This window comes from Mauremys reevesii, linkage group 3 (assembly GCF_016161935.1).
Source record: "Mauremys reevesii isolate NIE-2019 linkage group 3, ASM1616193v1, whole genome shotgun sequence".
In the NCBI taxonomy this organism is placed as follows: domain Eukaryota; kingdom Metazoa; phylum Chordata; order Testudines; family Geoemydidae; genus Mauremys; species Mauremys reevesii.
Window position 1 is genome coordinate 91146281 of NC_052625.1, and position 24791 is coordinate 91171071.

At 43.7% G+C, this 24791-nt stretch overlaps 1 protein-coding gene across 6 annotated transcripts in view; it reads right to left on the reverse strand.

Annotated features, from left to right (window-relative positions):
- The window catches only part of MAP3K4 (mitogen-activated protein kinase kinase kinase 4), a 151792-nt gene that overhangs the window by 58715 nt on the left and 68286 nt on the right, over positions 1-24791 (reverse strand). For 5 of the 6 annotated variants that reach the window (XM_039529604.1, XM_039529607.1, XM_039529606.1 and 2 more), the window contains exons 4-9: positions 23622-23864; positions 15524-15670; positions 10751-10908; positions 8496-8612; positions 8015-8114; positions 7826-7909 (exon numbers count right to left, since the gene is read on the reverse strand). In XM_039529604.1, the coding sequence (XP_039385538.1) occupies positions 7826-7909; positions 8015-8114; positions 8496-8612; positions 10751-10908; positions 15524-15670; positions 23622-23864 (849 nt within the window). The remainder of the gene's footprint in view (positions 1-7825; positions 7910-8014; positions 8115-8495; positions 8613-10750; positions 10909-15523; positions 15671-23621; positions 23865-24791) is intronic. The other variant, XM_039529608.1, reaches the window with a different exon arrangement.

The following is a 24791-nucleotide window of genomic DNA, read 5'->3' on the forward strand; positions in this document are numbered from 1 at the left end:
GCTAAAACCACTGAGCTATCCCTCCCCCCATCTTAGGAATTAGCGTTGTCAGAAGTTACTTATAATGGATCTCACACATTAAAGCAATTTGTAGAGAGGAAAGAGCAAAATCTCCAAAGATGATGCTATTCAAGTGCCCAGTTAAACTGAATTCTCTCTCCTCTTGTTCATTGTAAAACGGATCTTCACAAATAACTACATTTCTGACTATACTACTCGAAAAATAAGACTGCTGCCTCCCTTCCTGGACACATCTTAATAACTGCTTAATGGCAGAAAGCAATGAAAACTAGCTATCGTGCATAACCCATTTTTTAAATTACATCACTCAGCCATTTACACATTTTTTCTTCACAAACATCAGAATTTGTCCGTTTTCTTTTCCCTCTATCATGATCCCTTCAATAGTTTTGGGACCGAGATCTGAAAATTCTTCCTTTAATTTTGCCTGTTTACGGCCGCCTCCTACCCCCTAGGCCTAACATGTCAGTCAGCATTTTTCTAGCTGCAGAAAAGACAAAACTCTATTCAGAGTCTGTCAGGACTCATCTACACTAGTTTCCCTGTGCAAGGAAACAGTTTCTATAAACAGCTTTTACAAACACAGCTGCACTGGCTGGAATGTAACAAAACATTTAAAAAAATTCAAGATTACTAAGGTTAGATAACTACTAGTTTTTCAGTTTTCAAAGCTAAGCCCACACCCTCCACCACATCTGCATTCACATAAATCATTTTAAACAACTATGTTTATACCAGTTTCCTGGCACAGAGGAAAACAGTGCAGTAGGGACCCTCAATATGTCAATGCCTCTCCGTTGGGAGGAGGGGACACTGCAAAGGTGATTTAAGGAACTTTTAATCCCCTAAACCCAACTCCTTAGGCTAAATATGACCTCTGCTATAAGGCTAAATTCAAATACTGCACTCAACATTTTTAAAATAACGTCTCTTAATTTTACAATTTAAACCAGTTTGATTAGAGGCTGGAAGAAAAACTTTAAACTACAAGGTTGTTATTGATACTTTAGAAATAAAAAAGAAACATTTTGTGAAACTAATTAGCATCTGATCTGACTAGGCTGCCAACATTAAAAGTCAAATGCATTTTTAGAAAGCCAAGATGATAAATCCCAAAATTCATTTTGGAAAAAAGAAGGTTAAAAGATCTCATTACAGAATAGATGCAATAAAAAAAACATTTCAAACTAACGATTTTATTCTCCCCTCAAAATGTATGTACAACTCTGATTAACACTAACTAGAATTATGTTCACACATAGGTTAACAGACTACTGTCAAGGAAGAAATTTTACATTTTAAGTTTTACACACCAAAGACAAAAGGACACAGTAGGAAACTCTATTACCATAGTATCTGAGTACCTCACAAGCTTTAGCGTATTTATCCTCGCAACCTTTGTGAGGTAGGGAAAGGACAGTTACCTTTTTCTTCAAGATGTGTTGCTCAGGTGTATTCCACAGTAGGTGTGCGTGTGCGCCATGTGCACTGGTGCCGGAAGTTTTTCCCTTCGCAGTACCCGTACTGGGGGAGCGCCGCTGTGACCCCTAGAGTGCCACCTCTATACTGGGCTATAAGGGGAGCTGCGCACTCCCCCCATATCTCAGTTCCTTCTTGCCGGACAACTCCAACAGAGGGGAAAGAGGGTGGGATGTGGAATACACCTCAGCAACACATCTCGAAGAACGCCAGTTACGGAACAGGTAACTGCCCTTTCTTCTTCGAGTGATTGCTCCTGTGTATTCCACAGTACGTGATTCCAAGCTATCCCTGTTGGAGGTGGGTAGGAGTTCATGATAGACCGGGACGGAGTTCTGCCCTGCCGAACCCAGCATCATCCCTAGACTGGGAGACAAACACATAATGCAAAGTGAACGTGTGAACTGAGGCCCAAGTGGCCACTCTACAAATGTCTCGGATAGGGACATGGGCTACGAAGGCAGCTGATGAGGCCTGAGCTCTCGTTGAGTGTGCCCTAACGATTGGTGGCGGGGGAACCTCTGCCAGGTCATAGCACATGCATATACACGAGGTAATCCAGCGGGAAAGATGTTAGGTGGAAATAGGTTGCCCCTTCACCCGCTCAGCCGAGGCAACAAAATGCTGCAAGGATTTCCGGAACGGTTTAATCCGATCCAGGTAAAATGCCAGCGCTCTACGTATATCGAGCGTGTGGAGGCAGCGTTCCTCGTTGGAGGAATGGGGCTTAGGACAGAGCACGGGGAGAAAGATGCTCTGGTCCATATGGAAGGCGGAGACCACCTTCGGGAGGAACGCCGGGTGTGGGCAAAGCTGGACTTTATCCCTGTGGAAGACCGTATAGGGGGGTTCTGAGGTCAAGAGACATGGCAGGCCGACGTTATTGCTACAAAGAAGGCCACCTTCCATGAGAGGTGAGACCAGGAACACATGGCCAGAGGTTCAAAGGGAAGACCAGTGAGTCGTGCTAAAACCAGGTTCAGGTCCCATTGTGGCACGGGGAAGCGGGGGGGTCTAGCGTATGGGAACGAACGGTCAAGGCCCATCAAGAAGCGGGAGGTCATAGAGTGGGAAAAGACTGAGTGCCCTTGCACCAGCGGGTGGAAGGCCGATGTAGCCGCCCAGTGTACCCTGACCGAGGCGGGTGCCAGTCCTTGGGTCCTAAGGGACAGGAGGTAGTCCAGGATAAGCTGGAGAAGTGCGGAGGAGGGGGAGACTCCCTGCTCACTTGCCCACTTGGAGAACCTGGACCACTTTGCCATGTATGTACAGCGCATGGACGGCTTCCTGCTTTCCAGGAGGACCTGCCTTACCTGCTCCGAACACCTGCTCTCCTCCTCGTCTAGCCGCGGAGCAACCACGCTGTAAGGTGGAGCGCGGCTAGATTGAGATGGAGGAGGCAGCCCCCACTCTGGGAGAGGAGGTCCAGGCGAAGTGGCAGCATCCTCGGGGGGGCCGCCAAGAGGCGAAGGAGAGTCCCGTACCAGTGTTGGTGGGCCCATGCCGGGGTTATGAGGATGACTCTCGCCTTGTCTGCTTTTACCTTTTGCAAGACTTTGTCGATGAGGGGGAATGGTGGGAAAGCGTAAAGGAGCCGGCCCGACCACCGAAGGAGGAACGCATCGGAGATTGCGCCCCTCCCCATCCCTTCCCTGGAGCAGAACAGGGGGCAATGCCGGTTCTGGCCGGATGCAAAGAGGTTGACCTGAGGAACTCCTCACTCTCGGAAGAGACGGTGAGCGACTTCCGAGTGAAGCGACCACTTGTACTGGGGGGAGAAGACCCTGCTGAGGCAATCTGCTTGTGTATTGCAGACGCCCGGGAGGTGTGCGGCCCTCAGAGAGATATCATGGGCTATACAGAACTCCCATAGGCTCAGGGCTTCCCGGCAGAGGGCTAGGGAGCGAGTCCCGCCTTGCCCGTCGATGTAGTACATGGCAGCAGTGTTGTCCGTGAGGACCCTGACCAGCCTGCCATGAAGGTGCGTATGAAAGGCCACGCATGCCAACTGTACCGCCCTGAGCTCTTTGACATTTATGTGAAGGGACAAGTCCCGGGATCGAACATGTCCCTTGGGTTTGCATGTTTCCTGTGTGGCCTCCCCAACCCAGGTCTACAGACGGGCTGGCATCCCGAAAGGGAACCCTTTGCAGCATATTGCTCAGGCAAGACCACCACTGAAGGGAAGCCAGTATCGGGGACGGAACCGTGAGAACCTTGTCCAGCCCGTCCCGGGCCTGAGAGAATTGGGAGGAAAGCCAGAGTTGGATGGGCCTCATTCGGAGTCTGGCATGGCTGACCACATATGTACATGCCACCATGTGGCTCAGAATTTGAAGGCACACTCCTACCGTTGTCACCGGGAAAGCCGTGACCGAGGCAATGAGATCTCTCAGGGCCTCGAAGCTGTCTAGGGGGAGAGAGGCTGTGGCCCTCGAAGAGTCCAGCAACGCCCCAATGAACTCCATGCGCTGAATTGGAACTAAGGTTGATTTGGTCTTGTTCACCACTAGGTCGAGACCGGTGCATGTTGAGAGCAGCTCCACATGGGTCTGCATCTCAGAACGCGAGTCGCCCTTGAGTAGCCAACTGTCCAGGTATGGGAAGAACGGCAGCCCCTCCCGCCTGAGGTAGGCCGCTACCACAGCCATACACTTCGTGAAAACCCTGGGTGCCGTGGATAGCCCAAACAGAAGGACTGCAAACTGGTAGTGGTCTAGCCCCACTAGGAAGCGCCTGTGCCCCTCGACAATATGGATGTGGAAGTACATGCCCTGGAGGTCCAGGGACACATACCAGTCCCCCGGGTCCAGGGAGGGGATAACAGAGGCCAGGGACACCATGCGGAACTTGGAGCAGGCCAGGAAACTGTTTAGGCCCCGGAGGTCCAGGATGGGCCTGAGGCCCCCTTTGGCCTTCGGGATCAGGAAGTACTGGGAGTAGAACCCCTTGCCCTGGAATTCTACTGGTACTCTTTCCACCGCCCTCAGGTGCAGTAAACAGTACACCTCCTGCTCCAGGAGGCGGACATGCTCCGGGTCTCCCAGGGAAGGCGGGTGGTTTGGAGTGGGTGAGGTGAACTGCAACATGTAGCCCTTGGAAATGGTGCTGAGGACCCACTGGTCCGATGTTATACGGGACCACGCCATGCGGAAGGCAGACAGACGGTTGCAGAACACAAACTTTATTAATCGGGCGGTCTCCCTGGCAACTGGCCCAGTGCCCCCCCTGCAAATAGTCAAAAACTGCCTCTTTCCCTGCCTCTTGCCCTTAGAGGGCCCAGGCTGCGAGGCGGAGTGGGACTGTCACTGAGACCAGCGTTTTCGGTCTCTCGGTCTCTTATATGGGGGCTCATATCTGCTCCTCGCAGATTGAGCCGATGGTTGCAGTTTGGCCTTATCCTTAGCTGGAGGGACGTAGAGGCCAAGGTTTGCAGGGTGGTATGGGAATCCTTCATCCCATGCAGCCTGACATCCTTCTGGTCCGCGAAGAGCGCTTTCCCATCAAACGGGAGGTCTTGCATAAGGGATTGGGCCTCCGTCGACAGTCCAGACAGGAGGAGCCACGATGCCCTGCGCATGGAAATCGCTGAAGCCATCGAGCGTGCTGCAGTGTTGGCTGCGTCCAATGCCGCTTGCAGGGCCACTTTCGCTACTGCTGGAACTGTGGCAGAGTCGGTAAACCAGAGAGTTTCTTCCACCAGGGCCTTAAAAGTCCTTCCTGTCCCAGTCTGGGAGGAGAGGCTCAAACTTAGGCAGAGACTCCCACAAGTTAAAGTTATATCTGCTCAGCAATGCCTGGTGCTTGGCTACCCTGAGTTGGAAACTTGCCGAGGAATAAATTTTTCTACCAAAGGAGTCCAGTCGTCTGACGTCCTTATTTTTGGGGGTAGGCACGGGCTGGCCTTGTCGCTCTCTCTGGTTTACCGACTCTACCACAAGTGAGTTACGTGCCGGGTGGGAATAGAGGTACTCATGGTCTTTGGCCGGCACAAAGTACTTCCTTTCAGCCTTCTTGGAGATTGGGGCCAAGGAGATGGGAGTTTGCCACAGGGTGTTGGAAATGCTGGCTACAGCCTGCTGCAGGGGCAGAGTCACATGGCCCAGTGCTGAGGGGGACAAAACATTAAAGAGGGAATTGGAAGGGACCTCCATTTCCTTGGCCTGCAGCTGGAGGCTGGATGCCACCCGCTTTAGCAGGTCTTGGTGCGCCTTAAAGTCCTCCTGAGGGATTGATGGCGGGGGCGCTGTTATGGTGTCGTCCAGTGCCAGGGAAAGGGCCGGCATGGAGTCGTGGGGCCTTGGCTGGTACCAGTGGGTCGAGCCCCAGATCAGAGTCCAATCGTGGGTCCACCAACTCGTGGCCCGCCAATCTGTCTCTTAGACGGCCAGACAAGGCTGATGGGGCCTGAGATGCTCTGGCGACGGAGCGGGACCCCGTCTGGGTGGCCATTAGCAGCCACAGTGCCTACTGGCACCACTGTCCCTGCCACGGGGCCCCTTGCCACTAACCCGGCTGAGGGCCTGGTGGCTGTAGTTGCCCTGGCTGGGCCACATGTGCTGGAGATGGGCAACTGGGTGCTGAGGCCACCGTCGAGTGCACAGTCTCACGGGAATGGTATGAGCGGCGGTGCCTGCAATGTTGCCTCCCTCGGGACCTGGACCTTGAGGACCGGTACCCGCCTGAAGTGCTACTTCGGTACCCATGAGTGCCGCGGGAGCTCGGGTGTCGAGTCATTGCGAGGGGAATCTCGAGCGCGACGTCTAGTTGAGCAGGAACTGGAACGAGAACGACGATGTCTACCCCGTCGAGAACGGCCGTGGTGGTCACGTTGCAAAGGGAAACATTCCCGGAGCCTCTCTCAATGCCTGTGCTCGCTGGCAGGCGGCGTAGAGGGTCCCCGAGACTCCCGTGCAGGTGGTGACCAGGATGGCCTGGTCAGCGTTGAGGGAGGGCGTGAGCTGCCGGATGATCCATCGCTGAGCGCCAAACGGTGCGGGGAGCAGCCCTCGGAGCGGGAACTGCGACCCGCAGGAGAGGTCTGATGGACACCCAATGGAGGCTTTCCTCAAGACCAGGGAGCCGTCACTGGCAGTGTGCCTGGAATCGGCAGACTCGTCATGTCTTTCGCAGCCTGCATTGCCTCCGGCGTCGACGGCATCCGTACCAGCGGAGATGTGAGGGCGGATGGTGCTGGGCTGCTCCACTCAACACAAGTCGGAGGCCTTGAGCCTGGGGGGGGGGACCATGGACTGCCTGATGTGGGACCAGCCTCCCCTCTTTCCTTGTCTCGGCGCCACTGCGAAATAGGGCCCTTTCCCTGTTTCTTGGAGGGGGAATGGTGCCGGCTGGTAGAGGGGGCCTCGCTACGCACCGACAATGCGGCGGCGGGTGCCAAGTCCGCCCAGCGTGCCTGAGTTGGGGCTAACGCCAATTCCATGAGGAGAGCACGGAGTCGAATGTCTCTCTCCTTCTTGGTCCACAGCTTGAATGACCTGCGGATCTTACAACGTTCGCTGATGTGAGTCTCACCCAAGCAGCCGATCACTCCTAGGCATAGAATGGCGACAGGAGTCGCACGACTTGAAGACTGGGACATGGCGCATGCCCCGAGCCCACTCTAATAACTGAAGTAACAATTCCAGGAACGGTACCACTAAGGTCGAGTAGAAAGGCTGCAGAGGAGCTGGAGCACAAAGTTCCGACTACCTTCACTGGCAGCAAGAAGGAACTGAGGTGGCGCCTCTATATAGCGCGATATAGAGGCGCCACTCTAGGGGTCACAGCGGCACTCCCCTAGTACGGGTACTGTAAGGGAAAAACTTCCAGCACCGGTGCACGTGGCGAGCACGCACACCTACTGTGGAATACACCTGAGCAATCACTTGAAGAAGAAGTGCTATTAATCACATTTTACAGGTGGGAAACTGAGACACAGAGAGACTAAGTAATTTGCCCAGTGTCACACAGGAAATCTGTGTCGGAGCAGCCAAGTGAACCCAGGTCTCCCGAGTCCTAGGCTAGCACCCTTGCCGCTACAGGATTCCTCCTCCAAGTACAAGTTATACCAGGAATACAGACTGGAGATTTGGCCCAATCTTGTAGATTATTTGAAAGTTGTTGCAGCTAACACAAATGCTGGTGGTTTTAGAAAAGCTGCACTTTCAAAATAGAAGAAATTAACTCGATTGCCACAGCTCAATTCTAAGAAGTTGATACTACAAATTCAGCAAGCAATAGATGCACTTAAGTCACATACAGCTTTGTTTTGGATACCTTGTTTAGTATTAACCATACAAGTGTCATGTCTTTAAATGGATTTTACCTTCACATACTGTTTTGTTTTCAGGACATTCAGGAACTCTCGCACAGGGGCCGACAATGTGAATTCTGCTGCTATTTCAAGGTCCTAATGACAGTTATAAAAAGAAACTCTTTACTGAATTGAAGTTTTTTAAGCAGAGAAATACAAATGAACATTAGTAAGTTAGATCAAACACCACTGTTACTTTACCTTCCTCAGCATCTTAGCAAAGCCAAGAGCTTTGGAGGCCCTCTCTCTAGCTTCATGAAAGAGCTCTTTCAGTGCCCGACTGGTCTCTATAACAGACCTCCTGTAATGTTGATTAGAATGAAGTTACTACATTTTAAATACACAATAGTAAGAAGAGACTGAAAAAATACAAGATAAATGTGCACAAGCAGCAAACTGAAATGAACTTACATCGCTCAGACACATATGTCACAGGAATATAAAAATAACACTGAGAGAACATTATATAAAATGCTTCTCATGCCCTTAGCTATAACCAAGGTTATTAGTTTTCACATACACAAAACAAAGATGAATTACTAACTACAGACTGAAAATCCCGGAGATGATTTGGGTAGGTTTTTTTTCATGTGCTTCAAAAAGTTTAAACACTGCAGCTTGTCCTTGACAGGACTAAAGGAGCATCAGAATAAGAGAGACCAGATATTGAAGGCTGGAATACCTGATTTCATCTGATGCAGTACTGTCATCAGCACTGGCCCAAAATTCATCACAGCTGTCTTGCAGACCAGAGTCTAGAAATTTTCCTGTAGATTTCAGCAGCATTCCTGCAATATCACTGAAACAAAAAAAAATGGGGAGAAACATCACTTTCATTTATGCACTAACACTCCTTTTATTTCCTCCGTATTGCATCCTACATAAGAGAGCCATGCTGCCCCGTCTCAGCAACTTGTGGGATCGCCCCTTCCTCTCAAGAAAGGGTGAAAGCCCAGTAAGGCAAGCAGGGCCAAATAGGCTTGCCACAGAAGGGGCCACCCCTGGTTCAGTTATTGCAGCAGCATGAGTACCTGTTGTGTCCTGCCAGCAGACCCACTACAAAGTTTTCAGCATGAGTTTCTGTCTCACTTTGACATAGCAGAAGACTAGAGCTGAACAACGGTTGCTTGAGGGAGAGGTTATACTAGGCATCAAAAGCCTAGCAATCATTTATGGAGCAGTTACCCACAACAATGTGGCAAGCAGAAGCAGGAGCCCAGATTCAAGACTGAGGGGCTCCTCACAGAACTGATGCCTCTGGGCTATGTGATGTTATAGTAGTAATAAGAGAACCAGAAATTTTGTAAATATGGCAGCAGTCACACCCTGAAAAAATTAGGCACCATGAGTTTGCTCTGACTCATTCATTCAAGTTGAATGGAAGCTACGTAACTGTGGTACTTTTCTGGAATTTTAGCAGGTCTGAAACCTTCCCCAGTAACCACTTACATGGGATATAGACAATCAGAACAGCTACTTTAATTGGAGAAAACTCAGGAAACAGGTATTTCCTATTAAACTGAGCAAATATTCTGCACTTTTAGTTGTAGTTGCTGAAATTTGTTGTTTGTTGAGATGATTTCTGACCTACTTGTCCTGTACCCTTAGAGGTGTTAACATGTCCACTGAAAGTCATATAGGTTATCAGCATTTGCTCTCTGTGAAAGGTGCACATCATTTAAAACTGCTGTAAGGGATGGTTAAGGAGCCACATCTAAAAGAAGGCATAATGGACTCCACCCAGAAACCAGCATCTTGTGTACAGAGGGTTCTACTGGGTAATGTTCTGACCACGTGGGTGGGTGACTGTAGGTTGGAAAAAAGTTGGGGGGGGGGGGGGGAGGGGGAGGGAAAGAGAGACCAGAAACAGAGACTCGGGGTATGTCTACACTACAAGTGCTATAGTGTAGATACTTACTAAACCAATGGAGGGTTTTTTCTGTCAATGCAGTAAATCCACTCTCTTGAGAGGCAGTAGCTAGGAAGATGGACAAATTCTTCTCTCTACCTAGTTGTGTCTACGCCTAACTATATCGCCCAGGGTATCACATTTTTCACAGCCTCGACAATATAGCTAAGTTTTAGATGCAGATGAGATCTCAGAGGCAGCGAAAAAGCCAAGCAACTGTCTGTAAGCACAGTGTAACCCTGGGAGAAGCCTAAAGGAAGATTCAGGATCGGGGTATATGTTGAAAGATGCTACGGTTGTAAGCAAAGCAGCTGTCCCCTGGTTTTCATTCCTTCTGCCTTCAGAAAAACAGGTCTTTGTACATTCCTTGTACATAAACAAGACTGAATAAAAAAATACCCAACAATATCATCAATTTTTGCTCCTAACTGGAATATCCCCAGGGCACTGAACTTTGACAGCCCACTCAGATCAGCAGCAGTACTGTTTGGCATTTTGATATTTTAAAAATGGTCAGAAATTGAAACTTAATTTTGTATAATAATAAAAAGGTATATAAAGTGTATCCATGTTTCTTTTATAGTGAGTTCAACTGACACAAGTTTGAAATCTGAAAGTCCTCTACAGGAGGTCAATTTCAAGGGTCATATAAGTTCCATGTCTCATCTATCTAACTTCCAGGATCCTAGAATATATTTGCTAACACTACCTGGATAAATTTAGTTAAAAATAAGATAGCCACTTAAAACTGCATGAACTGGAATCCACTGAGACATTCAATTAAGTAGCTTCTAAAGTCCTATTTATAGAATTTATGTATTCTTTTATTTTTGGATCCTGATTCTGCAATTAAAATACATCTTGGAACTGATAACACACAGAGAAAATTGTGCGTGTGACGTTAGTCTGGAGCATAACAGAAATTACTTTGAGAGATCAGGACATTATAATTATACAGTGTGACTCTAACTGGTCTAAATGTCTGGAATAAATTGACAGGACAAGAAGAGTGATTTAAGTCGTCCTACCAGAACAGTTTTCCAGACTGAGCTTCACCTCCTCGTATATAAGGAGTTATTTCTTTGGTGAAATTCCATTCTTCCTCTAAAAGATTTTTTAAACTATGAGATGCTTGAGGTAACTGCTGTAGCATTTGGATCCAGCTTCGCATATAATCAAAATAAACCTGCAAATGGAAAAAAAAAGTTATTTAGATTGTACTTGTTATAAAATCTGTAATTAAGGGGCCTAATTTTCACACTCACAAAAGATTCCACATAATACCACGCTGATGGAGGGAACTATCTGTAATATTCTGTTTGCTGCAGCAGAAAATATGCTGCAAGCTTCTCTGCAATTTGTGGCACTGGAAGATGAACGAGACACCAAATTATTATTTTGAGAAACACACGCAAAGAAAGACAATGGAGACTGCAGATATTTGCACAAACATGAGGAGCTCCACTTTATACGCACTCCTTCCCAATCCCTCTCCCATATGCAAACAAGTACAGTCAGCTCAGCTGTCATTCACTACTGACAGTGTCATTTTCACTACAAGTTGTCACCCACTACTGACAACAGTGAATTCCATGGCATGTCAATGTTGGGCTTACTGAGTGGAGGGAAGAATTAGTGCCAATTTAAAGGTATCTTAATAATAGTGGTGTTCTCAGAGATTCTTTCTTCTACATGCATCTCACTGTCAGTGTGCACAGCCTACCCACATAAGTCAAGAATCTTTTAGCAAGGCATGTCGACTGAGATTGCACATGCATTGTGTGTATTCTCATGCTCCCTCCAATGACGGTATAAAGGGCAGAACAGCCACAACCACTACTCAGTTTCTTTACTAATACAGAAATCCAGAAACTCCTTAACAGTGGGGAAGGAACATGGGTTTTGGGATCTGTGTGGACAAAAGCATCTTGAAGAATTTCAGTTACTTAAGGTAAGTGTCTGCACTTTGTCCACAAATCCCTTTGTAGGCAAGTGACTAGAAGTCCTTTCCAAGGAGATAGGTGATAGGATTCCCACCTAAATTATGGCTAAGGATATGATTTTGTTACTGAGGTCACAGATTCCATGACTTCAACAGACCTCCGTGACTTCTGCCCACTGCAACGGCGGGGCTGGAGAAGCTGTCAGCCCCCGGTGGTCAGCCCCTGGCAGCAGGGCTTGGACTATTAGTCCACTTCCCCCCCCCACTCCCCAGGTATTTTTAGTAAAAGTCACAGACAAGGTAGTGGCTGGCCGCTACCTGTCCATAGCTTTTACTAAAAATACCCGTGACAATATCTAACCTTAATTATGACTGTAGGTCAGCTCTTCCAAATTGGGCAACTATTCTAGAAGTTGCCACAATGGAGTAGTGACTGGTAAACATATGAACTGAACTCCAAATCTCAGAAACAGGGACTCTCCTAAAGCAAGCAACAAATGTTGACTGAGCTCTAGTAGAGACTGTGCCCTAACTTGAGAGGGAAGAAGTAGTTTAATGAGCAGGAAATCTTAACGCAGTCTGTAACCCATTTAGAGAGTCTCTGATAGGAAACAGCTTGTCCTTTGATTTATTAGCAAAAGCCAAAGAGTCTGAATGATCTTTGAAAGGACACAGCCCTAAGAAGATCTAGTGTGTGGAGTTCAGAGTCTGAAGGCGAGCCATGAGATTTAGAAAAAAAAATACCATTTAGTGTGTACTTTGATTTATATGAACATCTGAAACCACTTCTGGTAAAAAAAAAAAATATGATGCAGCCTGAGAGTAATCCTGTCTTTCTGAAAAATTGTGTATGGAAGTCTTATTATCAAAGCCTGAATTTTACTCACCCAGCAAGCCAAAGTGATAACTACCAAAAAAGTGAACATGACAACCGGTTCATAGGGACAATCCATTAGAAACAGGAGCACAACATTCAAATCTCAGGTAAGCAATGCAATGGCTCTTTAACCAGTGGAAATACATGACTCAGGCTTTTTAAAAATGCAAAAGGACTATACCTAATACATCTAGAAATTGGGTGAGGTCAGAGAGAAACAACTGATATGTTGGAACACTAATGTGACAAGCTTGGGCAACAAAATGGAGGAACTAGAGCAGGGGTTAGCAACCTTTCAGAAGTGCTGTGCCGAGTCTTCTTTTAGTCACTCTAATTTAAGGTTTCGTGTGCCAGTAATACATTTTAACGTTTTTAGAAGGTCTCTTTCTATAAGTCTATAATATATAACTAAACTATTGTTGTATGTAAAGTAAATAAGGTTTTTAAAATTTTTAAGAAGCTTCATTTTAAATTAAATTAAAATGCAGAGCCCCCCGGACCGGTGGCCAGGACCCGGGCAGTGTGAGTGCCACTAAAAATCAGCTCGCATGCCGCCTTTGGCACACATGCCATAGGTTGCCTACCCCTGAACTAGAGCTACCAGTTCAGTATAGGAAACCAGATATTATAGAAGTAACAGAAACACGGTGGAACAATTAGCAGGACTGGAACCAACAAGAGGTGATATTTTACATTTGGTTATAGTAAGTAGCAAGGACATTACAGACAAGCTAGTCATAGAAAATAACACTGGATAGAGCAATCAAAAGTTGACTTAGTTAAAATTAAAAATGGAAGGAGAATCAAAAACATTTTCAATTTCAAAAAGGCAAACTTTTGGAAATTAAGGGAACTAGTTAGTGAACCCTCAGGATAATGTATTAGCTAGTAATCTTTCTAGATAATTTCTTAGCCCTCTGATCAGCAGTAATTACAGCCTATGCATCCACAAAAGAGAAAGGTGATTGCCAACAGGAGAAGAAATAAAGATCCTCTACATCTGGTCCAGGAATCTCGACTGCAGCCTCAAATCTGAAACCGCTAGCCAGATGAAGAGTGCATTGTCATAGAAGTTTAAAAGAGAGGCCTTTTTCTAGAAGAGTCAGGAACCTTTTGGAGTACAGATATGAAGAAGATGGAGAAGAAGAAAGATTAGGAGCTAATCTGTTGGCAGGCCGAGATGGTTTGTTTACCTCGCATCTGCAGGCACAGAGGTAAACCTAAGTAAAAACAGCGTCCCGGCCGTGAGCTGCTTATCCTGACGGGCCGGGACAGCAACTGGTGGGGAAATTCTTGGGGGGCGGGGGAGAAGCTGGGGGTCAGGAAAGTAACCCCTGTGATCACCCCCACATGACTCCACCCCTAGCCCGGGACCCCCACACTCTCCCCATCCCACCCCTTCCCACCTTATCTGGGGAGGGCCAGGGGACGATGTCTATGGCCTGGCTGGAGCTGCCCTTCACCAGGTCTGACTCTCATCCTCTCTTCTCCACTCTGCCCAAGAACCAGTAAGGGGAGCACTGAGAACATATCTGAGAGAGTCCCTGCTCTCAGCTCTAGTGCCCAGCACCACAGCAGCCAGGAGCAGCATTTTCAACAAAACCTCTGCTCATGTCCTGTGCAACCCGGGGCATGTCCAGGACACACAGAATCTTTGAAGAATTTAGCTGCCAGACTAACAATTCTCTGGTGAACTGTGATTTTTTTCAAAGGCTTATTAGTTGGCCCAATTGGGGAGGTTTTTCACAAGAACAGCAGAAGGCTGGGGGAGGGATAGCTCAGTGGTTTGAGCATTGGCCTGCTAAACCCAGGGTTATGAGTTCAATCCTTGAGGAGGCCACTTAGGGATCTGGGGCAAAAATTGGTCCTGCTAGTGAAGGCAGGGGGCTGGACTCAATGACCTTTCAAGGTCCCTTCCAGTTCTAGGAGATTGGTATATCTCCAATCATTACCAAGGCCCATTTCTGACACAAAGGCTGCTAAATTTCAAGCTCTTGCTTCAAAGCATGGAGGCACTAGAACTTCTCAATGAAATGGTTAAAAGCTGCCTTTTTTTTTGTTTGTTTGTTTGTTTTTGGTTTGTTTTTTAAACATGGGCAAAAAAAAATTTTCTCTAATCTAGTTCTCAGAAACTTTTGCTGAAAGTTTCCAAAAAATTCTGCCTAAGGCAGATGGGAAATTTCAGCTCCAATGGCTGAAGTTTGGCAAATTTATAAGACTGAAAACAGGGTCTAATAATAAGTGTCAGCTAACCTTAACTATATGCAGCGCTGTCAGTTCTCCCTATAATGAGACACCAAAATCAGTCTTCCTGAGCCTCCCTTATTCTTTATGCTAAAAAAAAAAAAAAAGCAAAAAAAAAAAAAGCCCCACACAATGAAAAGATAACGAGCCACATTAAAGAAATGAAGTTTTAATTGAAACCCATAAAAACAAAGCAACTTCAGTTACACTCACTGGAGACCAGCAGTGTATCCTTAAATAAGCCTTCTGTGTTTAGTTATTGCAGTAACAAATATACTAAAAATAAGACGTGCTTCTAGGCTGGCTACAAAATCAAGGTGAAAATTAAAGCAAAAAGATGTTAACCAGACAACTGTTTTCCTTGGCTTAATTTAAATCTTAATATTACTTGCATTTAATTTTTTATCACATTTCTGATTCTATGATGAGCTATTTTATAAACAAAGGCAATTTGCCAAAAAAGTATATTATTGACTCTCTTAGGACCTAAGATAATAGCAATTCCCACAGTCCAGTCATCAAAAATATCAACATTGTCTCTAACATACTTTATTTACATCCTTTGATAACATTTATTAGAACAATTACCATTATTGCCATTTTAAAAAAAAGGTAATATAAGCTGGCTAGACAGTTACTAGCTAAGGAAGGACAATCAGAAATGATCCCAAGACCTAGAATCAGGCAAATGTATAACAGATGTATATAACCAAAAATATTCCCTCTTTTGCTACTCACCATTAACATTTTATGCAAGTCCTCTTCAAAAGAATCTATGTTGTAGTCAATCTTCTGTAAGTCATCTAACACCTCACGTAACATAAACTGATAATATTGCTTCATTAGCAGGCCACCCTTCAGGACCTCTTTACACTCTCTTGCTAGCTGCAATAGAAGAGACCACAAACTGCAATCAATCTGCTATTCTCAAATTCCCCTGAGATTTGGGAATTAAGGTTTAGCTTGTTTAAATAATACATTTGTGTCATTATTGTGTTTCTCTGGCTTTCACAGACTAGTTGGATTGTTCCTATATCTCCTGGGAAGTTTTGCATAAGTTCTCCTGAGACTGTAATGCCACTCAGCAAGTTACTGCAAGTAGGGATTGCAGCAAATGGTTCAAATTTTATTTTTGCTATTTGGAAAACCATTGTATTCAACTGACTGGATAGTTTAAAATTTTATAATTGGACAAGGAGCTTCACACCTTTAGAGCAATGGTTTAAATCCATAGCAAGTCAGTAATAATAGGTCATTTGACAGTTGTCAACTGTTTGGAAGCCTATGTGAAATAATTTACTATACTGGTTCCTACTGGGCAGGTATCCACAACACGAAACACATCACAACAACTGACAATGACTGGCACCCTCCCTTGTTGACAGTTTGGCAAAAGAAGCCAAGGACTGAATGAATAATCTACTTATTCACATAAGTGATCACTTCAGGGCAAGACATAGGCACATCAGTGAGGCTGGCCATTCCATATCTGCTCTAGGAAGCATAGGTTTTTAAACAAGAAGACATTAGAAGCACACTGTAGGAATCAACCATGCACTGACAACGAGACCGTCTGGATGAAATAAAAGGAATTTTCCATCCCCAAATCTGTATTATTCCAAACCTAACTTCTATCCATAGATCTGACTATGCATCACTTTCCTTGAGCACCGATTTAATTAGATTTAGGTATGGGAGTGGGATTTTTTTCTTTTTTAAACTCTATGGAAAACGTTACGACTAATTTTCTTTCTGGAGAAAAAAAAAATCACTACACTGAACCCAGTGTATGAGAAGGCTTAACAGAAAAGTCAAGAAATACAAAAAGTAGCACCCCGTATTATTACGGTGCAGTGGCTATGCAGTCCAGTCATGGACCACAACACCATTCTGCTAGGTGCTGAACAAACAGAACAAAAAGACAGTCACTGTCTCAAAGAACTGAAACAAATAATCATTTATTCTTAGGCCTTGACTACACTTTTAAAAATTAGATCAACCTAACTACATCACTCAGGACTCTGAAAAATGTTGTGCCCTACGTGCCATGTACTGTGTACCTCGAGAGTAGATGCAGATAGGTCAATGGAAGAATTCTTCCGTCAACCTAGCAACCGCCTCTTGAAGAGATGGATTAACTGAATTGATGGAAAAACTCCCTCCATAGACATTGGAAGTGTTTACACTATAGTGCTTCAGCGGCACCGTTGCTGTGTGGTAGCTGTGCCATTGTAGCTTAGACGTGCCCTGATATATTACAGATATGATATATTAAATACAGACCTGATATATTAAAAATATATATATATACACTGTGTTGTGGATAAAGGAAGAAAGGTTGCTCTGATTCTACAGGTGCACCAAATGCAGCTCATTTTATTTTGCACAACTAAGATTACTGAACCAGATTTGGAAATCAGGCAAAAAGAATAGCTAAACCCCTAGCATGTCACATATTTTAAAGAACAAGCCCATTTTCTTCTCCATTCACTCATACAATATGCACCCTGCCAATCTATTAACTTGTTATGTCCAAGGAGAAGTATATCAGCCCTCCCTTATAAGACATATAACATATTATTCAGCTCTTAAGTAAGTGTAGTGGTGGCAGTGGATGCTCAGTGACTAGCTGAAAGCCTTTTATTTGCAAATTGGTTAATATTTACCATTGCTGCTGACCCATTTACATAGGTTTGAGGGGTTGTTACAGAAGTTCTCAGCTGATTTATGCTCCTGAAGAAAACTAAGGACTGCCTTAAAATTGCTAATAGTGTGAAATTTGTCACTGTACCTAAATAATTGAGGTCAAAGGAAACTAACTGCATAGTTTACTACAGGGCCTATGGGTCATTTGTTAAAATTACGACCCTAACAGTGGAGTTCACAATTAGATATATCGCATTTACAAAAGTTACCACTTTATAATGGCCTTTCTAAAAATTGTTAATAGATGTTCCCATAGCGGCACATAAAATATTTTACATGTTTAACATTTAATTCCTTTTTAAAAAATAGATTTTTAAAGAATATCAAAAATAAGTAGTGAATTTAAATGTTCATAAACTTTATCCAAGATTTTTGTGTGATAGTCCTAGAACAAACTAATGCTTCCATTTGGTGGAGTTTTGCAATAATGCAGCTTTTATACATAAATCCATATCATAGCTGCCTCAAAGAAGTTAACTACATAGCTACTGTATGCATTGTTCATTGAAACACTGTACCTATTCCATAATGTGTCTCAAATAGTTAGGAAGAGAGATATTGCTCATATATGCAAAAGTCACTTTTTGAATACAGGTAGATTAAAATCAAAATTCCCATTCTGCATTACAGACCAATATGCCAACAACATTTCATTAAAAAAATAAAGCGGATTCTTCATTCCAAAACCTTAACCAGGCATCTAATATTACCATATGCAAAAATAACTATTTGTACTCCATAACAGAACAATTAAATACACGTAGAAGTTTTATAGAAAAAACTGTAACTGGGCTAAAAAAGTTGTAAGTGGCAGCTGAAAGGAATTTAAAACAACAAAGCAATGAGCACCTTCAAAAACATGTTCTGAACTGTACATACTAAGGGGTGTCTACTATGGTCCAATCTACACTGACCGAAAGTGTAGCTGCCAATGCTGTTTCTCTGAGGAATAAGCAATTCAAGGATTCTTTTCTGAAAACCACGCTGGACATATGATGTAATCTCCAAATTACTATAATCTATAGCAGTTTTATAATATGGTTATTTGTCAGAGATTTGTAAATTAGGCTTCTGCAACCAAGCTTTTGACAAACTGGACCAACCAATTTCCCTATGCTGTTCAGACTTGTTAGGCAAAGTTACTAACCACCAGCTCCCAAGGTTAATCTGACCACCCAGATAGACTTTCTTTAATTAGATGTTTTCTTAGTCCTTAAACACACTTGTGAAAAATACTAACTGGAGAATAGACTTTTTTTTCAAATTAAGTGTCTAACTCTAGTTAATCATAAGGATCAATTTGAAACAGCCTGGGATGGCTTCAGATTGTAAAATGTTTCATCCTAGAAACCCAGTTTACAGGTAGGGAATCCTCCCTCTCTCTCTGCTCCTAATCAGTCTATAATCTGAACCAAAAATCTATAAATTGCATTGCCCCCTGGCTCCCCAGTGAAGGACGGGAAAAGCTCTTACAAAATGACAGAACTCCGCACTCAACTAATAAGGGTGCAGAGTCGGATTGTCCAACCTGTAGTGCCTGAAAAAGTATGTATGACCAACAGGTGGCAACCTTACACAAATCTTTCTTTGAAGACCTTTCCTTCTCAGCCAGAGAAGTAGCCATTAGAGTTGTGCAAATAGCTGATTTTCTGGTTCAGTGGAAAACCCCCCCCCCCCCCCAAAATCCAAAACAATTTAATTTTATTTATTTATTTGTTGTGAAATGAAAAAATTGAAGAAAACAAATAATTTTATTTTGTTGCTTTGTGGGGAAGAAGGGCTGGTGGTGTGAAACTTTTTAAAAACAAATGATACAAAATTCTAAACAAACAATCATTTCAAACAGAAAAACTGCCATTTTTGGAACAGAGAGACTAGACTTTTTCCAGTGTTTTTTTCCTTTTCCCCTTTGGAAAAAACAATTCAGCACATTTGCCAAGAATTTGTGAAATGTTTCAGGTTTCAGAGTAGCAGCCGGGTTAGTCTGTATCCGCAAAAAGAACAGGAGTACTTGTGGCACCTTAGAGACTAACAAATTTATTTCAGCATAAGCTTTCATGGGCTACAGCTCACTCCATCGGATGCATGGAATGGAACATACATTGAGGAGATATATACACACATAGGCTATGGCTACACTTGCAAATTTGCAGCGCTGCAGCAGGGTGTGAAAAAACACCCTCTGCAGCGCTGCAAATTGCGGCGCTACAAAGCGCCAGTGTAGTCAAAGCCCCAGCGCTGGGAGCGCGGCTCCCAGCGCTGTCCGTTATTCCCCACAGGGAGCTGGAGTACGGACAGCGCTGGGAGAGTTTTCTCCCAGCGCTGGGGCTTTGACTACACTTAGCGCTTCAAAGCGCTGCCGCGGGAGCGCTGCCGCGGCAGCGCTTTGAAGCGCTAATGTAGCCATAGCCATACAGAGAGCATGAAAAGGTGGGAGTTGTCTTACCAATTCTGAGAGGCCAATTAAGTAAGGGAAAAAAAACTTTTGAAGTGATAATCAAGATAGCCCAGTACAGACAGTTTGATAAGAAGTGTGAGAATACTTACAAGGGGAGATAGAGTCAATATTTGTAATGGCTCAGCCATTCCCAGTCCCTATTCAAGTTGATTGTATCTAGTTTGCATATCAATTCCAGCTCAGCAGTTTCTCATTGGAGTCTGTTTTTGAAGCTTTTCTGTTGCAAAATTGCCACCTGCAGGTCTGTCATTGAATGACCAGACAGGTTAAAGTGTTCTCCTACTGGTTTTTGAGTGTTTTGATTCCTGATGTCAGACCTGTGTCCATTAATTCTTTTGCGTAGAGACTGTCCGGTTTGGCCAATGTACATGGCAGAGGGGCATTGCTGGCACATGATGGCATATATCACGTTGGTAGATGTGCAGGTGAAAGCACCCCTGATGGTATGGCTGATGTGATTAGGTCCTATGATGATGTCATTTGAATAGATATGTGGACAGAGTTGGCATCGGGCTTTGTTGCAAGGATAGGTTCCTGGGTTAGTGTTTATGTTCAGTGGTGTGTGGTTGCTTCAGGTTGGGGGATTGTCTGTAAGCGAGGACAGGTCTGTCCCCCAAGATCTGTGAGAGTGAGGGATCATCTTTCAGGATAGGTTGTAGATCTTTGATGATGTGCTGGAGAGGTTTTAGTTGGGGGCTGAAGGTGACAGCTAGTGGTGTTCTGTTATTTTCTTTGTTGGGCCTGTCTTGTAAGAGTTGATTTCTGGGTACTCATCTGACTCTGTCAATCTGTTTTTTCACTTCAGCAGGTGGGTACTGTAGTTTTAAGAATGCTTGATACAGATCTTGTAGGTGCTTGTCTCTGTCTGAGGGATTGGAGCAAATGCGGTTGTATCTTAGAGCTTGGCTGTACACACTGGATCGTGTGGTGTGTGCTGGATGGAAGCTGGAGGCATGTAGGTAAGTATAGCGGTCAGTAGGTTTCCAGTATAGGGTAGTATTTATGTGACCATCGCTTATTAGCACAGTAGTGTCCAGGAAATGGACCGCTTGTGTGGATTGATCTAGGCTGAGGTTGATGGTGAGATGGAAATTATTGAAATCATGGTGGAATTCCTCAAGGGCTTCTTTTCCATGGGTCCAGATGATGAAGATGTCATCAATGTAGCGCAAGTAGAGTAGGGGTGTTAGGGGACAAGAGCTAAGGAAGCATTGTTCTAAGTCAGCCATAAAAATGTTGGCATACTGTGGGGCCATGCAGGTACCCATAGCAGTGCCGCTGACTTGAAGGTATATATTGTCCCCAAATGTGAAATAGTTATGGGTGAGGACAAAGTCACACAGTTCAGCCACCAGGTTAGCTGTGACATTACCGGGGATAGTGTTCCTGATAGCTTGTAGTCCATCTTTGTGTGGAATATTGGTGTAGAGGGCTTCTGCATCCATAGTGGCCAGGATGGTGTTTTCTGGAAGATCACCAATGGGTTGTAGTTTCCTCAGGAAGTCAGTGGTGTCTCGAATATAGCTGGGAGGTCACTTCCAGCCCTGAATTTCTATGATTCTATCCACTAGGATCTGCTTTTCGGTCTCCAGTCAGCTAAGGAAAAGTATTTTTTTCTGAATTGCAATACAAGCCTGAGCTCAAAGAAGGGGGCAAACAAACGGAAAACTTGAGGTTATGCAGGTAGGAGTAGGAGGTTGGAGGGCCAAGATCTCAAAACTATGCTGTGGTGATGAGTATGCCGAATACCTCCCACTTTAAAATAAACAAAAAAAACAAAGCACTTTTGAAAGACCCTTGGGATGATGCATATTTCAAGCTCCTTGCCCATCTGATGGAGAAAAAAAATGTAAGATGAAAGTTCCTGGCTTGAACCTACATAGTTCATTCAGTTAGCAGAGAGATCTATTTAAGGAGTACCCCTGAACTGTAGGTTCTTAAAAATACTGATTGGGACAAATCTAGCATTTGTTGGGGGTGAATCCATTCTCTCTGATGAGCCACTTAGCAAGAATATTCACTGTTGATCTTGTCTCTGCCAGGTGTACAACTTCGACAGCAAGAAGTAGTCACCTCTACCCAATAGTGAAGAATGCTGGCTTACAGACTAAAGGGAAGAAAAGTTAAGAGAAAACGCCCTCCTCTCCCCCACAAGGAGTTTGAAAAAGAGAAACTAATGTGCAACCATCTTTCTAAAATTATGGAGAGGACCCATCAGACTGAAGTGATTTTCTCCCATGCCCTTCAAAACAAGGACATCCTGATCCAAGAAAGATGAGAGGAACGGGCTCAAAAGTGGTATTAAGAAACCTGTGTCAGTCAGTTAAGAGGTCTGGAGCTCGATTACAGCTTGGAAATTACTCTTGGGTATCTAGAACCAGGATCTAAATCTACCTGAGAACTTATGAAATGGTGGTACCTAAAAGGACTTAGATGAGGAGGCCAAGAGTTTTGAGGTTTGTCTGAAAGAAGCGATGTCTTAGGATCAGCAGTGTCTTTCAAAGGTCTAGTGCATGCTATCCCAAAAAAGGCTCTCTCCCTGAAAAGGAGAGGGCCATAAAAGAGGGCTTAGATAGGAAGTCACCTATGAGTAGGTCAAATAGTTAGATTTTTACTGGTAAATGTCAGTAAACATCAATTTCACCAAACACACGCAAATCATTTAAAAAAAATATATTTCCATCAAAAATCAAAACTTACAGACTGCCAAAGAAAGTAAAATGCTGCTTGAGAACTTAGTTTGATTTAAGGATATTTACTTTGTATATTTTGACATATGATGTTGACAATTTGAGTTTTGATGGTTATAAAGCTTTAACTTTTTGTATCTCAACATCTGCTGTCATTAAATAATTGTCTGACCACACCCACATAATTTTCTGCAACAGAGAAGATTTAAATTGATAAAAATCACAAGATTCTTAACATCAATATTATCCGTCGAAATGATAAAAAATAAAAATAGAGTTCAGCCAAGCCTACCTATCGGCCAGAATGACAACACTGCCTGCTATCTCCCAGGCCAGTACTTGAAGCAAGTCTCTGGCATCACATTTAAGTTTGGTTAATTTTTTCTAGTCATGCTGCACTGAACGTCCAGGTTTTGCACAGGTCTTGAATTCATAAGAAAGATCAAAAGGAAAGTGAGGAAGCCAGCAAGCAGAATGAATACTTTTGGATGGGGAGAAAAAAAACAACAACTTGGAAACAAGTGACTGGTCACTGCCTACCAAGTGTAAGTAGTAGAGAGAAATTCATTGGTTCAGATTGTGGAATAAGGAGCAGACAAAAAAATCCTAGTATACACTGGTGAAGGAAACCATATTACACTCATACTAGCTATGCTCACATTCAACACAACTGCTGCTAGACATATTTCAACCTTACTGCAAATGACGTCTACAGCCTATAAAAGAAGTGGAATGCTGTTTATTTATCTTTAGTGGCCGATAATCCTTTAATCAGACATTTTGATTCCTGACTGCATAAATCAAAGAGGTATATGAGACCAGTTGTTTATTACATAAACTTCATTTCCATCTGCAATTGAAGACAATTTAAGGGACGCATAATGTTCTATCATTTCTGTACCAAACTCTCTTTAAAACAATTAAATAGACAACATAATTAAAGAACAGAAAGCAGTTTTTAATAAAAACTCTTGAAGCAAACCTGCTTAATGCTCAAGAGAGATGGTTCCCCAGCAGGCCTTTGTTCCAACCTTAACTTGAGACATTCATGGATAACATTGAGAAGTACTCGGCAAAGGACCAAGAATGCAGGTTCAAAAGATGGTAAATCCATAGATTTCAGCTCTTCCATTGATACAGTGCTGCATTTTTGCTCTGAGGAGAGTGGGGAATTTGACAACTGCACATAATCTGAACACAACATGGGATCTGGGAATTCCGAAAACTGTAACAAAAAATAAATAAAAAAAGAAATATTGTAACAAGGATTTTAAATAATATAAGTTAAAGGATCAATTTTAAAAAATTGCTTGCATGAAAAAAGAAATTGTTTTTAAGAGCCAGGCTATTAATCTACTATGATCTAATATACTGGAAAGTGTGCAAAGCTATGATTTCAAATTAAGTCTTTTTTTTAAAAAGCTAAAATCCTATTTCTTCATAAAACTGCCAGACCGAGGACAAAATTTAACAACAGGCATGGACACTTGAGAATGAACAATCTAATCTTAATTTATTTCTAAGATTAGAAAACGGTTAAACTATTCAATGAAGCAGAAGATTCTCTGTACAGAAAGAAAACTGAATTGCACGTGAGCCTGGAATAGTGTTAAACCTAACACGACACTGGAACAGCTATTCAGATCATCCTAGGATACTTAAAGGTAATTTCAAGATTTAAGCTTTTTCAAAAAATGTTCAAGTGTTTTATACTATTGGAGTAATTCTTGAAAAGCAAGGTGATACTGGGCTCCTGTCAAGCTGTGTGTTATATCTGTATGGTAGCATTACCGTATTTCCTCCAACTTTTCCACTTGAAATAGCACAGTGGGGAAAGTGCACAAAGCAACAAATAGGAGTCATCACACAGCTAAAAAAAAAACAAAAACAAAAAAACCACCAACCCTTGAAAATGTCCTCCTGCAAAGGTTTGTCAAACTTTGTAATGTTTCTTAAAGCTGCATTGCAGTTAAAACAAGTAATACAAAATGCTAAGTATAGCTAGTACGTTTTTCAATTAAGGAAGTTAAACTTATATTTAACATTTAAAGCTGATTGCATTTAGAGATATTCTCAATGATTTTATCTAAGCTGTAAATTTACCCAAATGTAATATGCGTTTCAGGGACAGTTGCACATGCAAGCTCAGTGG